The following is a 17,240-nucleotide window of genomic DNA, read 5'->3' on the forward strand; positions in this document are numbered from 1 at the left end:
TAAACTGATGCTGAATATGATAATGATATCACAATGGTAAGAAGATATGATACTGATGACAACACAATGATTACAATGTAATGCTAAAAACCATGATGATGATGATCATGATGATAACAACATATTCAAGTGCTCAAGTGTTTGCTAGTATTCTAGGAGTGACACGCATTCACTTTTTCGATTTCTGAAACAACCCAATAATCATTCCCATGTTAGAGATAAGAAAACTGAGGCACAGAATGGTGGAAACTTAGGCAAATGATGGAGCTGAGATTTGAATCCAAGCAATTTGGAATTCAGTCCATGATCCTAATTCATATGTTATTTAAAACACAGGAGGGGAATCATGCTGAGAATAAGACCAGAAGCCACATTCTGAGTTAGTTCCTGTTTGTGGCTCACTGTGTGATCTTGGGCATGTTCCAAATGACTGTCATTTGAAAAACTCCTATTTGCTTCAGGTTTGAAAATCTGAAATCCTTTTTATAAGACATAATCTGGTATCCTATATTTTTGATATGAAGTTTAGGAAAAGAACTGAAATCAAGCAGTCTGTTTGTTCTATTGACTTATCTTCTTCAAGAGCCACTAGAGCTCAGAGTTGTACAGGTTGAAACTCACTGAACTAATCAATAATCTGAGGTCCTTTAGGAGTCAATAATCAGCTTCTGGATCCTGGAGTTTAGTCTGCAAAGCTGATTGTTTCACCTTGTGTGGCAAGCTCATTTGATTACCCATGCCTGCCTGGAACACTCCGTTAAGAACTGTTACACTCTGCCTTGACTTAGCAAGAGAGTCTGTGACTGAGGCAAGCCAATGATGGGACAAACAGAGGGAATGGTGAAATACATGATATAACTTTGACTCTAAAATTTCAGGATTGGTAGATGTTAATGTTTTGCCCAGGTTCCATTTGATCTATTACAGTGTTTCTACAAGACACCGATCTGACTTGTGATTGAGGACTTCTACTGCAAAGGCACTGACTATCACAGAGCGGCCTGTGCTGTTTTGGGGTTCTCTTAGTTGTTAACTCTTATCGTGAACTGAAAACTGCCTCTGTCAGTTTTATGCCACAATAAAATCTTTTCTAGGGAGCTGATGAGAAAGTGAACTCCTAAAACACCTCATATGCTCATTAGTATTTTCAGATAGATAATGCACCAAATGAAGGAATAACAGAAAGCTTCCGAACTATGTCCAAAGTCAAACACTTTCTAAATGAGAGTTAAATTTTCTGGCACATGTCTCCAAATGGATGCTTTTCATACTGTTACTGAGTTTTCTCCTGAGCACCATGTGTATATGGAAGGGGGTATACCACTGCTACTCAACTGAAATAGAAGGACTGCATACATGGATGCATTTATTTCAGTGGCTAAGACTTTAATCAGGTGTTGAAGGAATCCACGGGCGTGATTATACCTGCCTTTTTCTTGCTTCTCAGCAAGAAATTAATACGGTGTGATTAATTAATTACATGATGTTAACTGTAGATCCTTGCAGATGTTCTTTATCAGGAGTTCCCTTGTATTTTAGTTTTTTTTAAAAGGTTTTTCGCTAGTAGCCTTTTCTCTTCTAATGAGTTGTGAGAATTCTGGCAAATTTGAATTTAAGCTACCATGTCCTAGAAAGAGAAAGTAATGTATGTTTACTAGACGTCTGAGGTGATACATGCACGTTGTTGATGCATTTGTGAGTGCTTGTGGGTGAGGAAGCATTCACCACATACCACGAGGAAGGGTGGCAAGCATTCCATTGTGGTATGTAGAACAAAGCGATGCAAGTCATTCAGATTGTCTATATGCACATTCTTCATAAGGCAAGGTAAGAGGCAATTCAGTAAGAGGAAAGGTCGTTCTCTATTGAAATACCAAATTAAAAAGCTAGAAATTAGAGCTAATGTATACTATTACTATAACCAGAGTGTGGAATGTGACATGAAATTAATTCCTGTTATGCTTCTATTTTTAATTTCTTTTTTTCCCCCCCCTCTTTTCCTTGATTCTGGAATTGTGACAGGAGGCCAGAGAGTGTTCTCTGAGTTTTGCATTTTTCATCCTAGAAAAATTCCAAAGAACTCCTACACCATAGGTTTGAATCTCAGTTTGGGCCAGAATTCTTGAACTTTCAGAAAATAAATTTACGCCTAGTGTAAGAAATTACTTTTAAAAGTCAATAGAGTTGCTGTCCAGAAGCAGAAAATGATATGTCCCGAGCCTGCACTCTGGGCACTGAGAACACTCCTTCAGAGGCTTTGTGAGTGAGATTCCTGTGCTAGGCAGGAATAAGACCACCCTACAACATTCCCAGCAACTCTTAATTACTCTGACCACCAGGGCACTATGACCACTTGTGGCCAAGCCAAGCCAAGGCAGGGCTGTACTGAAAACTGACTTGGGGGTCATTTTCAAGACCACCCCCCTGCTTTCCCCTTGTTTTCCTGCTTGTCAGCACTACCTCTCATGGCTCCTATTAGTCGCAGTTTCCTTCTCAGCATCAAGTTGTATGATTAGAGTCAGACCCAACAACTAGATATCCAGTCTCAACTACCCCTGTGAGCAAGAACAATAGTATGCAACATAGCCCTCTTAAATGTATAGTGGCTTTTTGTTGAAAAATAAACAATGAAGAATGTGGACTATAATCTACCTGCCTCAGAAATTACAGTTATTTGCATATTCAATGAGAGAAATTAGGAAGAAAGGAAGGAAGGGAGAGTGGGAGAGTGGGAGGGTGGGAGGGAGAAGGGGAAGAGGGAGGGTGGCAGAGTGCTAAACATAAATGAGTTTGCCATCTAACATTTCTAAAAATAGAAAGAAGGCAAATAAAAACAAATCCCCACCTCAAAAGTTGCTTCTATATTGCATCTGTGGTTGACCTCACACCCATTTTCCCCAGACAAAGCACATGCAGTTTTATTTAGCATATTCTAGAACAATACAGCAATGACCACAGCCAGGTGAAAACAGAATCTCATTCCAGTTTGTACAGTTCATAGTTACTCTAACTGCCCTCTTTTATTTTGTCAACCCAGAACCTTGTAAGATGAGCAGGGTAAAAAGAATATTTTCAAATCACAAAAGAAGTTTAGGCCAGAGAGCTTAAAACCCCTAAATCACAGGCAGGTACTTATTCTACTGTACTTATAGATCAACTCCATTGCACTGTTTGGCTTTCTTTTGAACCCAGGAAATGCTAACTACATTTGCACAGATATTTATTTAGGTTGATTTTATTTTTCCTTCGATTCTGGAAATCCCTGCATGTATAATCCTTTCTGGGAAGGATGACTGTTACGTGAGATGTGCGTGGCTATAATGTTTAAAATTTGGGGGTTCTACTATTAGAATAGAGCCCTTTATTTTCAGGGACAATAAAAACACTGCTTGCCACTGTATCTCTAAGGCCTAGAACAATGCCTCGCACCTAGGTCATCCCTAAATACTTGTCAAATGGATGAACATACATGTTTGGAATAATTTCCCTTTGTATTTTCTGATAAGCTTGACCATAGAAAGGGTTTATATATTAAAGCAAATAGCACCCTGCAGTTCACCATGGGAATGTAAAAGACTAGAGGAGATATGGACGCCTATATTTGAATTATACCAAAACTGCCAAGGAAATTACTAATAGGAGCCTGGAAATTCATTACACTAACTCACATCCCCAGAAAATTCATTCCTGAGGGTTTATTTCAATGCAATGTCTCCCTTGAGACTGGAAGTCTCTCTCCCCACCACCCTGGGAAACAACAATGGATATGGCAGTAATGTAGTTTAGGGCTTTACATCTTCCCAAGTCATTAAAATGCAAATTGGGGGAGGAGAGAGACCATCAGGCAGCAATCTGGGACTTAGCCTGTCCTGAAGCAGCACTCACATCCATCTGCAGTCCGCACCTCCATGTGCACTAGGTCCGCCTCCTTATCCAGTCCAGCCACTGACCTGAGAAAGGAAGGGAGAGACAGGCTCAGTAAAGATCAAGACATTAGAAAGCGAAGTGGGAAGAAAGCATTTGGGGCTATTACTCAGACACCCATTATTTAAAATGGGACAGTCCTTCTACCATGGGGGCTGAAAGAATATAGCTGCTGGCAGCTCCAGCAGTGTATCTGACCTAAAAACTGCCACCTGCGAGGATCATAACACGTTATGTCCTAGGGTGGTGTCACCTAGAAAACAAGCAACCAGAAGTACACACAGTCCATTGTAATGCTGGTCTAAACCTCTGTCTGGGACCCTTCTCTACCATCTTGCATCTTCAAAGAGGTCCTTTATTCTCCATGGTCTTCCATCTGCCTCCTCAGTCTTGACTTCCCTCACCTCCCCAGACTGACACTAGAAATAGAACCCAGGGCCTTATGCGTGCTGGGCTCTACCACTGAGCTATATTCCAAGACCTTGATTACTTCCAACAGTTGTGCCTCCTGTACCCTCTTATGTGGAGCAGAATTTCCCACCATGTTCTTCTGTTGGCTTCAGGGCATGGCCTCCTGATCTGATCTATCTACCCTTTGTGTATTCTTCCTTATAAATAACTACTTGGCACGAAACATTCAAAGCCTGGTTGACAAAGACAAAATTCTTTAATTGGATGAAGAAATTATTAAAGGTCTCTGACCGATCAGTAGAAGAATGAAAGCTGAGAATCCCCAAAAATCATGCTTAAAGACTTCTGAGCTTCCACATGGAAAGCCCAGGAAGCTGTATCCAGCCTTATGGCCAGTGCCAGACCCAGAGAGTCAACCACAAATGCCAAGATATCTTAACACATGTGTGAGCTGGAGAGCATAGAAACCATTCTCTGTGACAAGTTCAAACTCATGGTTCATTTACTATCATTTTCAACAGTATTTTCAGATTGCTTTTTTAGCTTTCCAATCTTCAATAGGTGAGAAACAGCAAGAAAGAAATACTGAGTAGATTAATAGAAAGATTTAACAACCAATACCTAGATAGCTAGAAAAAAAAAAAACCCTCTGACAATCAGTCCTAACAACTCAAAACCCAGTCTCTCATACTATAAATGCTTACACATTCCAATGCCCTGGGATGTTCCTGCGATATGGTATATACAGTTCAGTGTCTCATGTCCAACCTGTAGAGCTGAAGACATAGAAAAAGGAAAGCAGAGATAATAGTATCCATGTTTCTTTGTTAAAGAAAGTCTAGATGCAACTGCTATACTTTAGAGAAGATAAAATGACTTTGTGTTGGTTAAAATAAAATGATCTTGTCTTGTCATAGATATAATAGGACTATTTTTGGGTAAGAGGAACCAGAAAGAGGGTAGAAGGTAAGAGATGTTGATTGGAGGGGTGATGAACACAATAAATACTTGTATGCATGAATGAAAACAGAATAATGAAACCCATTTAAGACTGCAATGACTGAAGAAAAAGGAAAGGTTAGGAGAGTAATAGAAGTGGTAAATTTGATCCAAGTATAATATAAACTGTATAGAAATATCACAAGGAAATAATTTAAAATAATTAATTAATGCTATTTAATTAAAATGGTTATGTCTTGAAAGGTCAAAGTTCAGTCCTTTTAGAAGCTCACTTATAGATAACACTTCTTTTCCCGGAGAAGCTAAATAAATGAGGCATTACCCTAATGATTGGTTTTTCTTAACAATTACTGTTTTACTACCTTTCTGTTTATCTACCTCACTTGTTTCTAGCCAAAACACCTGTGGCAAGAACAGGCACCATCAGTCAAATCTGTCTGGAAGAGAAACTGAGGTATGAGGAAGTTTATGTTCATCTAAGGTCTCACAGGAACTAGGCCAGAAGGAGAAAGCCATCCATCCTTCTTGGTCTATCTAGCCATTTCACTACCCATTTCTTGTCTAGCTAACTTTTACCCCTCCTTCAGGCCCACCTGGCTTTGTCCCTCCAGCAAGATTCCTTCCCTCTGCTCACTGAAGAGCCCTTTTTTTCTGTTCCTCTAGAACTCCTGCTTTACTGATTCACCATACTGGCTGCTCTAAGGCTCTGAAACACAGAGAAGCTCATGTCCCTTATGAGATCAATAAAGCCAACACCTGTGAGAATTGGACCATAGCATCAGTAATAGTTTTCAACTCCCAGGGAATTCCCCTGTGCAGCCAAGTTTGAGCAGCACTACTTGACAGCAAGGATCAAGCACATCCCTTATGCAAGTGCTAATTCACTTCTGTAGAGAAGGAGAAGGCTCTCTATTTATTTTTGAACCACTGACAAGACACGTGAAGAGTACACATTATGTGATCCTTGTGGGCCTTTCAAGAAGCAATCCAATCTACCATGATGATGCCCACATTCAAACTGGCTCTTGCTTGAAGTCAGACACAAGGAAGACTGAGAACACCAGAAGGGACTATATTAACACATCCTCTATTCTGCAGCCTCTTTGTGCCTTTGTAAGTGAGTCGTTATTCTTGGGATTAGAGGATTCTCTGTTGCTCTTGTTCTATCCTCTCCCCATGGTCCCTGGCAGGGCAGCACAAACCCAATTGGAACCATGATGACTAAGCCTAATTGTGGCTACTACAATTAGATGCTATGCTCCATAAATGAAGGAAGAAAGACCCTGTCTCCCAGGAACTTACAGCAAATACACCAATAAAGCAAGCAAGCAGAGAAACTACTCTTTTACCCATGTCCTTCCATCTCTCTAAATCCCTACACAACTTCAAGACTGAAACCAAGAATCAAGTCCTTCTGCAAACTTCTGTGGTCGATACAGTTCATATGAATCTCTCTTCTTCACATTTCTCAAGAATTGGGTGTCTTAATCATTATGATCACTATTTTTTGTTTTTTTTTCTCTTCAATTGTTCATGGCTTACCAGTGGTTTCAGCCTGCTCAGTAACCTTTTCATTTTCTACCTTGCAAGTATCTCTTCTACCTACTAGGCTGGCCGATTTTTGCAGTAGCCCATTCCTCCAATTACCCAAGATGTCCTGTGATTCTGCACTGTCATGAGACCCCTTGGCTGTGGCAATCAAGGCATTCTAGAACAATTGAGATGACATCATCTGGATTTCTACAACCAGAACAGAAAGGAAAAGGTTGTCTTTCTTCTTTGGCCACAGAAGAAATGTTTCCAGCCTTGTGAAAGGACTGGGTCTAAAAGAAGGATTTGGATGTACAGACAGAAGAAGAATGGACCATGTTAAATAGGCACAGGAAAAGAAGAAAAAGAAGACACACAAAGAGACAGAGGCACACAGAGAGAAATACAGATGAAGAGAGAGAGATATATATACAGTACAAGCAGTGCATGCACACACCCACATACAAACAAAATACAGAGATCAAAGAGGTAAACAAATGAGAGTCATGGAGACTGATATGCACCGCTGAAGGTATTTAGATCCACTAATTTCCCACTCCTATCCCAATTACCAATTTTGCAGCCTGCTTACAGATACAAGCCAACAGAGTGACTTTAAGAGGGCATTTGTGATTTATTTGCTTATACCATCAGTTATGCATAGAATAAATCACCCTAATACAAACCCCATCAGACAGTAAGCTTGGTAGGGGCAGGAACCCTAATTATCTTTCTCCATTTTTTTCTCCCTTCCTCCTTTTCTTCCTTCCCTCTTTCCCTCCCTTTCTCAGGCCAAGAGAAGCCACTGTCCACTTTCCTGAAGCATGAACCTCAGGTCTCTTCCAGTAGTTAGCATTGTCCATGTTTTGTGATCAGGTATTTTTGTTGGGATTGAGGAGGGGAGTCTGCTACGTACTGCAGAATATTTAGTGGCGTCTTTGACCTCTTCTAGACATAATAGCATCCTTGCAATTGTGACAGCCTTAAATGTCAGTAAGCATTGGGAACTATCTCCTGTCTTAGCTAGACACACTTAATTGCTGCCTGGACTCTGTGTTACCTCTGCTAACAAGGGCCTTGTTAGCGTTTTCACTTCCTAACTCAGTGTAAACCCTCACACTGCAGAACAATCTATGAATTGCTGTGACTCCAGGCCACAGAATCTCACCAGGAAATCAGTTGATAGACTTCAAGGGGAAGCAATGTGGCCCCTAATCTTCAAACCCCAAGCCTCAATTACACACACACACACACACACACACACACACACACACACACACAAAATCAATGTAAGGAACTTGCACACAATTGTACCAAGCAAAGAAATACAAGATGCATATTTGGTGGGGTTTAATCATGAGCAGTAGATAGTAGAAGTTGTGAGGGAGTGTCGGTGGAAATGTTTAGAATAGTACATGTAATTATGATGATAAGTGCTAGTGGGTATTGAGAAACACTTGTGGCAGGTACTGTGTTTGGTATTTATAAGCATTATCTTAATTAATCCTGAAAATGAGTTTTTAAGGAAGGTGCCATTCATCTAATTTTCCTCCTTGGTAAAGTGGGGATAATAAGAGCGATTAAGTAATGTGCCTAAAGCCACATGATAATAACAGTTTGCAGACACTGAGAGCTCACCATGTGCCAGGTGCTAGTTTACATATAAATGCTGATCTCACTTAATCCTCAAGTCAAGTCTATGAGTTAGGAATCAATTCTTTCCTCTGTTTTAAAGGGTTGCAATCAGGTATTGAGAGCTTAAGCAGTTTATCCATTGGCAGCTAGGAAACTGCAGAACTAGGATTTGAAGTGGGCAGGTGACTTTGAAGCAGGAGCTTAACTTTTCCTGTAAACTTGCCCACCTAAGGTAAGGAAGAACAGGATTAGAGCCTAGCCATCCCTCAGAGCCCAGGTTCCAAAACACCCCTCTTCCCATATCCAAATCCTTAAAGCAGAATGATAAGGAATACAAATGCATTTTGTATCCATCTTTAATCATGCAGAACATATTGGTTCTAGACTGTAGAAACTGGGAGTCAAACATACCGGTGACAACAGATTAAGAAAGGAATGCTGAGAACAGAAAAAAAAAGGAACCAGAAGGAGCCTGGGTGGATGTCACAAAAGCGAAAAGGGAAGTTTTGTAAAGACAGATAAATCATTGAGGGAAAGGAAAATCGGGACTCAGGCTCAATTCTTGACAAAGTATGCCAGGATGGAAGAAGTTGAGACATGTAAAAGGAATCAAGATATTGCCAAGGGAACTGCTCTGATGCTAAACATGTAAAGAAATGTATCTATCGTCCATCTCAAACAGCCAAGCCTCTAACTTTTCTGAGTTTAAAGTTAGGCCAGGAGGGCCAGTGAGCCAGGGCCAGTAGGTAGTGTAGAACTAGCAGCGATGCATTCCATGACTAGCATCTGCAAGGAAGCAAATGATTGTAAGCATCCTATTGAAAGCACACAAAAGAGGGGGTATACAGGAACAGTGGCTAAGGCCTGCAATCTCTGCTACAGCTAGAGATAGGAGGATCATGTTTTGAGGTTAGCCAAGAGACTTTTTTTTTTTTTTTTTGGCCAGTCCTGGGCCTTGGACTCAGGGCCTGAGCACTGTCCCTGGCTTCTTCCCGCTCAAGGCTAGCACTCTGCCACTTGAGCCACAGCGCCGCTTCTGGCCGTTTTCTGCATATGTGGTGCTGGGGAATCGAACCTAGGGCCTCGTGTATCCGAGGCAGGCACTCTTGCCACTAGGCTATATCCCCAGCCCCAGCCAAGAGACTTTTGAAATCTTATCTCAAAGAACAAACTACACGTTGTGTGTGGTGTTGCATGCCTGCTTGGTACACACAAAACCCTTACTTAGTTCAAATCCCTGTACCATCAAAAGAAAGAAAAGGAAAAAGGAAGGGGGCTGGGAATATGGCCTAGTGGTAACGTGCTTGCTACATATATAGAAAAAGCCAGAAGTGGCACTGTGGCTCAGGTGGTAGAGTGCTAGCCTTGATCAAAAAGAAGCCAGGGACAGTGCTCAGGCCCTGAGTTTAAAAAACAAAAACAAGGAAGAAGGGAGGGAAGGAGGGAGGGAAGGGAATCTATACATATGTATTATTGTTACAGCAAACTGTAAACAAGTCATCATTAGTGCCTCTGGGTTATACTTTATTCCTGATATGAATTAGGTGAATTTTACACAAAAATTTTTATGAGACAAAAATAGAGTTAAGATATGAATCCATGAAAATTCTAAAGAATATTTTAAAAGTCCATAATCATGAATTCCTCTACTACAAGGCTTCCCCATAACTGAAGAAGAACTCCGCTTTTCCAGTAGATTTTTACCAGTTTTCTTCTAGCAGGCCCTTTATTATCACATTGTGCACATATGTGCCAACAATGATCTTCAGTTTCCACAGCTATAAACCAGGAAGATTATAGCAGCTGCTTCGGAGAGTTAGGAGGATTAAATGAGTTAAGTGGTGAACACTTAGGAGTAGTGCCTGGCACACGGAAAGCATTTTTAATGTTCTAGCCAGCATTAGTTTTTATTTGAAGCATAGGGATAAACTATGAGGGTGCTTTGCTAGACACTGGATAAGCAAAGTCTCTCTACCAAAGCATTATGACTGGTCATAACATCACAAGTTAGCAGTGAGCTGCTGATGAGGATTCCCTGTGACAGCTTGGACTCCCTTCCCTCCCCCCACCACCAAGTGTAGACATCACTGTACAGTTGGAATAATCTTTGGTCGCTATTAGACGTGATTCTTGACCTCCATGGCTTTTATTGCATAGTATAGCAATGTATTCAGTCTCAGTGTTCAGTCAATGGTAAATCATCAGTAAATATTTGTTGAATAAATATTCAACACTTTCACTGAGCTAGATAAATTTCAAAAAAAAAATCCACAAAAACACCCAAAAACCCTTCAGTATATTGGGACTCAAAACAAACCCTTTTTTCACAGCCAAAAGAGATCTCAGTGTCCTTGCTGTCCTTGCCCCAGATAGCACTTGTCCTGTGGCTTGCTAACTTTCTGGTGATAAAAACAGGAGGAAAAACCTATACAGGGCAGAATAATGTGTGATGTCATTTACTCTTGGGGGTATTTATTGCCATTAATTTGATAACAATTAATGAGCCTATTAATAGCTCCAAGGATCCTCTGAAACTCTGAAGTGGAAGGATAATGATTATTCTCCAAACAAACACTAAGGACAGGGGCAACAGAAGGACATAGGGAGCCACAGGAAACCACTAGGGAAGACAGTGAGATCAGCTTCTGAGACATCACTCACAGATGTTCCTGAGAGAAGAAGGAGAGGAAGGAAGGTCAACGGACAGAAAGCTTATTTTTAGCAATGGCACCCTTTGTGTACTTAGTCCTATCATATAAAATAGGTCAGACAGGAGCTTCTCAGGAACCATGACAGCTCATCTAGACACCACAGTCCCAGAGAGAGGGGAGAAAGAGAGACCACAGTCCCAGAGAGAGGAAGGAGAGAGAAAGAGAGCATGTGCTAGAAGCATCAACCTTTGAAATACAATCTCATCCAACCCCTTCATTTCACAGGTCAGAAAATGCCCTTTGTAACCACCCGGTAACACAGCTAGCTTGTGTCAAGTGGCCTTAAAAGTCAATTTGGAAATTCAGTCCAGTCCTCTTCTAGCACACTTGTCTGTCAGGAGGGAAATGGCAAGGCTGAAATCTTGCACATTATTCTCTCTACATGGCCATGAATTCCAGGGCAAAAGAATTCCTATAAATAAGAAAGTTGGATATTATTGAAGAGGAATGAGCGGGTGCATATTGAAGGGAAAATACTGGCAAGGTCATAGTACAAATGCACTACCAACTGATAAGTTACATACTTAAATTACAAAATAATCATATTTGTGAACATTTTTAACAGAGAAACCACAATTTTATATTATATGTTGTAGATGGTTTGATATACTTCTACAGTGTGGAATGATATGTCAAGTTAACTAACACATCTATCACCTTATTGTTTTGTGCATTATAGTGAAATATTTGGAACTTAGTCTTTGTTATTTTGAAAAATACATTATTATTCACTGTAGTCAGCTGATGTGCCTCGCAATATCTCTCTATTTTTTGCCACAATTCTCTGCCCTGTTGTGTCTTGACTCAATCTCTCTCTTTTCTTGAAATACTCATTCTGCTCCATTCTGCACGTTCCACTTCATGCCTGCATCCTGTGACAGTTTGTATTCCTGGAGACAGAATAGAATTTGGGGGAGGACTTTCCAAAGGTATTAAATACCACTGAAGAAGCCCCTAGGAATTTTGATCGATTTATCTTGGGTGATAGGTCTCCTCTTTGAGATTATGATTTTAATAGCAATGGTATCTTTTGAAGATCTTGGTGTTAAAAGAGGATGCATCCTCAGAATTTCGGACTCAAAAGATCTGATTGGAGGCCATGAATTGTAGTCTTAAACTAGGTGCTGAGTGGCCCACACCTAAATTCCTTGAGACTCAGGGGGTTGAGATCTTAGTATTTCAGCTCCAAGCCTGCCAGGCAAAAAAAGTTCAGGAGATGTTATCTGCAATTAAACAGAAACTCTGGACTGGAGGTGTGGCTCAAATGATAGATTGCCAACTGTGATAGAAAGGTAAGCAAGAGTATAAGGCCCTGAATTCAAGCCCCAGTACCAGCATAAAAGGAAGAATTGCATTCACAGGAAATACCCAGCTGACAAGTTTCCTGTTGCTTAGGAAATACTCGGCTGACCTAATGATGGTTGACAGCATTCACACAGAAACACTAGACTAGAATAAAGTCCCAGAGTCAGTAGCTAATAGACACTCCCTCCCAGGCATGAAGAACATTAGAGCCCCTAACTAGACCCCCAAATGCAACCTCAGAGCCATGTTCCATGTGTTGATGTGGAAGAAAGCATAAATTCTACTGTCAGACTTTGGGGTGGGGTTGTGGCTTCATCACTCACTAAATGTGGGATCACAGGTAATCACTTAATCTCTCTGTGCCTCAAAGATTTTCATCTACACAATGCAGATATAGTAACAATAGTGTTCTTAGAATTATTTTTAAGAAAACTAAGTGAATTCAATTAAAGTGCCGATAAGAGAGTTATGTGTTAGTATGTTGCATGATTCAATGCTTACTATGACAATGCTCACATTATCTTAATTATATTTATTGAACACCAGAATTTATTGAGTACTAGAATTTTTATTATAAGGCTGAATATATTATTTCACTTGATCTTTGAGTGATCAACAAGGTATAATCTTCTACTCTTCATCTTCCTTCCTCTTCTTCCTCTTTCCTCCTCCTCTTTCCCCTCTTCTCTCTCTCACTCTCACTCTCTTTCAGAGGAGGAAATAGAGGAATACAGCTGTCAAACTGCCCAGTCATTGGGAGAGAGAAGAAAAGAAATTGATCCTTGGTTCAAACATCTGTCTTTCTCCACTTTCAATGACTTGTGCACCTAATTCTTTCTCTCCTTCATTTCACTCTCCTCAAAGACATGCTCCATGTCTGATTAAATTATCATTTCCACTCATGCCAAACACTGTATTTGTTTTGCTTTTCTAGATATCTGTTGGGTAGATAAAGACATGAATGAGAAAAATAATAATAATTCCAGTGGTATGTTTAGGATAAATGTTGAAAATAGTTCTATAATACAATGAAACAGATTTCATTCAATTTCATTAATTTAATTAATATCTAGACAATTAAGTGAATAAAGTCTTTGTTTTATATTATTCTGCTATTGTGACTATCTTCAAAGCAATATTGTCCCTTTAAACCATCTGTGATTTGTTTGACAAATGTGATCATCTTGTGCAAATGCTGGGGCAGCAAAAGCTCAGGGTTCTCCTCTAGCTCAGGTAAGCTCAGCTCCTCTAGGGGCACTTGGAGAACTTTTCCTTGCTAACCACAAACACTCTCCTGCCTTGGACAACTACTATTCCAGATTTATGCACTTTTAGGTGAAGACTCCTAGAAGCATATCTAAACTATATAGAGCTGTCTCTTGTCAATACTAAGTAGATCAGGGCTAGATTCCTCCAATCAAACTAGGGCAGAAAGATTCATGCCCCACACTTTGGGAATACTTTGCTAAACTGTAATGAGAAACCTGAATGACTTGTCTTTGTTATTTTAAGTTGTTCTACCAGATGGAACAAAGCAGAGCATGGAAAGAGAAAGAGAGCACTAAATAGGATTCTTGAATGAGGTTCTTCCTAAAGTCTTCCTTTCTACAACCAAATATTTCTTCTATCTTTCTCCCTCTTTCTCACATATACACACAAATGTTCTCTCTCTCTTTCTAATTATGTTAACCTCTTGCAGTCAGAAATTCATTACCAACATATTGCTTATGAAATTGCTCAGCACCTCTTGGGCTTTCTCATATGACAGTTGAAAAACTAGTTATGATCACTTCAGCCTTCTCATCACTACTGGCCAGAAAAGTCAGTGTTTTTAAATTATGGGCAATTAGTGAATCATAAAGTGTATTTAGTGTATCAAACTCTTTTAGTTTCACAAAATAATGAGAGAGCAGGCTTGACATGTCAGAATACATCTCATGTGATAGACTATTTCCCATGAAACCTTTGCTTAAGTTATAGGAAAATACGCAAGCTTACACTGGATCACAAATGTAATACAATTTCTACAAAGGAAGCAGTGAGAAAAGGAAAGAAACTATGGGTCTGATGCAATTTAGTATCCTGGGTGATAGGAAGCAAATCCTGCAGGAACTATTTTCAGGACTGCAATATAAGGACTCTACTGACCAAGTCAAGGAAGTTCAAGTGAAGACCTTCAGTGAGCTTTACCTGCTGTCAGCTGTCATTCTAAGATAAGCTTTGATCACTGGGATTTTACAATTGTATTAGCACAAAAGATCCACGAGAATGCTTCTAAAGGCAACTGAATGACTTACCAGGAGTGAGATCAAACATCCTTAGCAAACACTGAATGCCTATACCAGGTGAGAACTCAGAATTTCTAATTATTGCATGAAACATATGGGCTACAGCTTTGCATAATTCCAGTGAGCAGACTCATATTTCCAAACAAGTTCATGGTACAAAGAGAAGCTGTGGCTCATAGAAGACTCAGTCATTCTTCGAATCAAAGAATGTTCCAAGCTTTGCAGAATGGATGTAGAGAGCTGGCAGGTTCCTGATTGCCAGCCACTTGATTCTGGTAATTCCTCTCTCCAACCCAATTATCTCCCTCCTGGATAAGCACAGTTCTTTTAACAGGTTCAGATGGAGTTATACACAGGGGGTAGGGGACTTTGAAAGAGCTTGAAGGCTTGCTGGGAAGACTTAATGGATCCAGAGTGATGTCACAGAGATAAGTGAGGTTGGGGATAGTGCAGAAGTGTATGTAGGGTTTGACATGAGAAGGTCACAAAATGCAGAGGGGCCATAGACTCCAAGGCTTTTGGCACAAATGGGCATATGGAAAGGCAGAAGCCAGCAGTGGTTTGTCACTCTGGAAACAGGATAAGGAAGAACCTGGAAATAACAGAAAGCCACCACCTCAGAAATGATGGATTGGTTCCTGCAAACTGCATTCCTCATCATGCCTTCCATTTTTCCTGTGTCATCAGATACAGTCACTTGTTTCAGAAACCACATTCATTCTATTCCTCATAACTTCATATAAAGGGAACTTTAACTGTAAACTGGTACATTTAGAAAGGCTATGCCTTTAAAACTTTTAGCAAGGAGAGGTGTATTCACATACAGTGAAAGGACTTAAAGTGAGGATGTGTATGTATATGTAGCTAAATAGTAAAGTAAGTACTTTAAATATTATAACCCAGAGCATGTGGGACTTCTAAACAGCAATGTTTTCAGAAATGCCCTTGCTTCATCACTCACAAAGTGCTTCTTCTTGCCTAGGATTTAGTCAATTCTCATGGACACTTAAAGTGGGATAAAGCCAAAGAGTAAGAAACTTGGGGGAAAAGCAGAGCCATGATATTCTAAACTCTTCAATACAAAGAAAAAAAGAGAAGGCATTTATACTGATGAGAATATCAGAATTTTTGCAAATTTTGGATTGAGAAAGGATATCTTTCTATTGTCCCCATCATAACAACACTAGGACTCTTTTTAGAAGGTCATTAGGAATAGTAACTAAATTACTCCACCCAATTACCCACATGAAGATATCGATTACCTACCACAAACCCACTAGGAAAAAAAAATGGGAGAGAGAATATGCCAAAAATGTGTAAGAGAAGATTTTAAATTTCTAGATATTCACATTGACCTGCTCTTAGAAACTCAAACTTGTATAGCAAACAGCTCTGGGAAGAAGGTACAGTCAGGAAAATGTAGCATGCACTTTAGTAGTGGACATTTAGAGTGCTGTGGGAGTCTATAAAGAACTGTGTCATTAGAAATGGGAACTAAAGAGAAATACATATAGAAGTAATAGAAAGAGTCCTGCAGAATCACAGGAATGGTCCCATAGCTACTGAGGCAAGCAAGAGCTTCCCATGCATTGAGAATACAGACCAGAACTAAGAGGAGGATCCACAGGCCAGAGGTGGCTGAAGGTTTGATGGCGTGAAGTACAGGTTATCAGGTTCTTAAAGGTACAGAAAGGAGTTAAATGAAAACATTTGGGAACAAACAAAATTCCATTTCCCCTCATCTGTCAAGCTTGCACTTGGAGTGACATACATAGGGCTTGCTGAAGTTTCATTTACCACACTGTGGGCAATTTTTAAGTAAAAATGCATTTGTAGACAGCATCTATTTCCTCTATATTCTAGTTGCTAAGAGAGGAGCTTTGGAGACTTGTTACTAGATCTTAATCTTGGAGCTGCATTTACTGCATTGTGACCATGAACACATTATTTAGACTCTCTAGACTCCTAAAACTTTCCCATTTGGTCTTGAGGAATATGTTAGTTGGCTTCCTATTAGTGGTACAAGTACCTGAGATAATCAACTTATAAAGAGGAAAAGTTTTCTTTGGCTCACATTTTGTAAGCTTCAATTCATGATGGATCAGGCTATTACTTTTAGACATGTGGCAAAGGCAGAAGAATATGTGAAGGTGTGAAACCACACCTTGAATGCCAGGGAGTTAAAGAGAGAAGGAAAAACTGGCTGTAGTCCCACAGTCTCCTTCTAGGACATGACTCCAGTGACCTAAAGACCTCCCTCTGGGGTCAATCATTCAAAATTTCCTTCACTGCTCACTTGAACCATAGTGGAGACTAAGCCTGTAACATATGGTCCTGTGGGGACACTTAAGATCCAAACTATGGCATAAAGGATGAAAATTAATTATACACAGAATATGCATAGTAGGATTCAAGAACTTTATGGGACACAGACAGGCAGATATGCATATACTCTCATGAATGCACAGACTCACAT

The 17,240-nt window shown here is 40.0% G+C and overlaps 1 protein-coding gene across 1 annotated transcript in view; it reads right to left on the reverse strand.

Moving 5' to 3' along the window:
- Sorcs3 (sortilin related VPS10 domain containing receptor 3) overlaps nucleotides 1-17,240 on the reverse strand; it is a 557,764-nt gene that overhangs the window by 152,225 nt on the left and 388,299 nt on the right. The window contains exon 6 of the mRNA XM_048338300.1: nucleotides 3,886-3,950. Within this exon, the coding sequence (XP_048194257.1) occupies nucleotides 3,886-3,950 (65 nt within the window). The remainder of the gene's footprint in view (nucleotides 1-3,885; nucleotides 3,951-17,240) is intronic.

This window comes from Perognathus longimembris, chromosome 2 (genome assembly GCF_023159225.1).
Source record: "Perognathus longimembris pacificus isolate PPM17 chromosome 2, ASM2315922v1, whole genome shotgun sequence".
NCBI classification, from domain to species: Eukaryota; Metazoa; Chordata; class Mammalia; order Rodentia; family Heteromyidae; genus Perognathus; species Perognathus longimembris.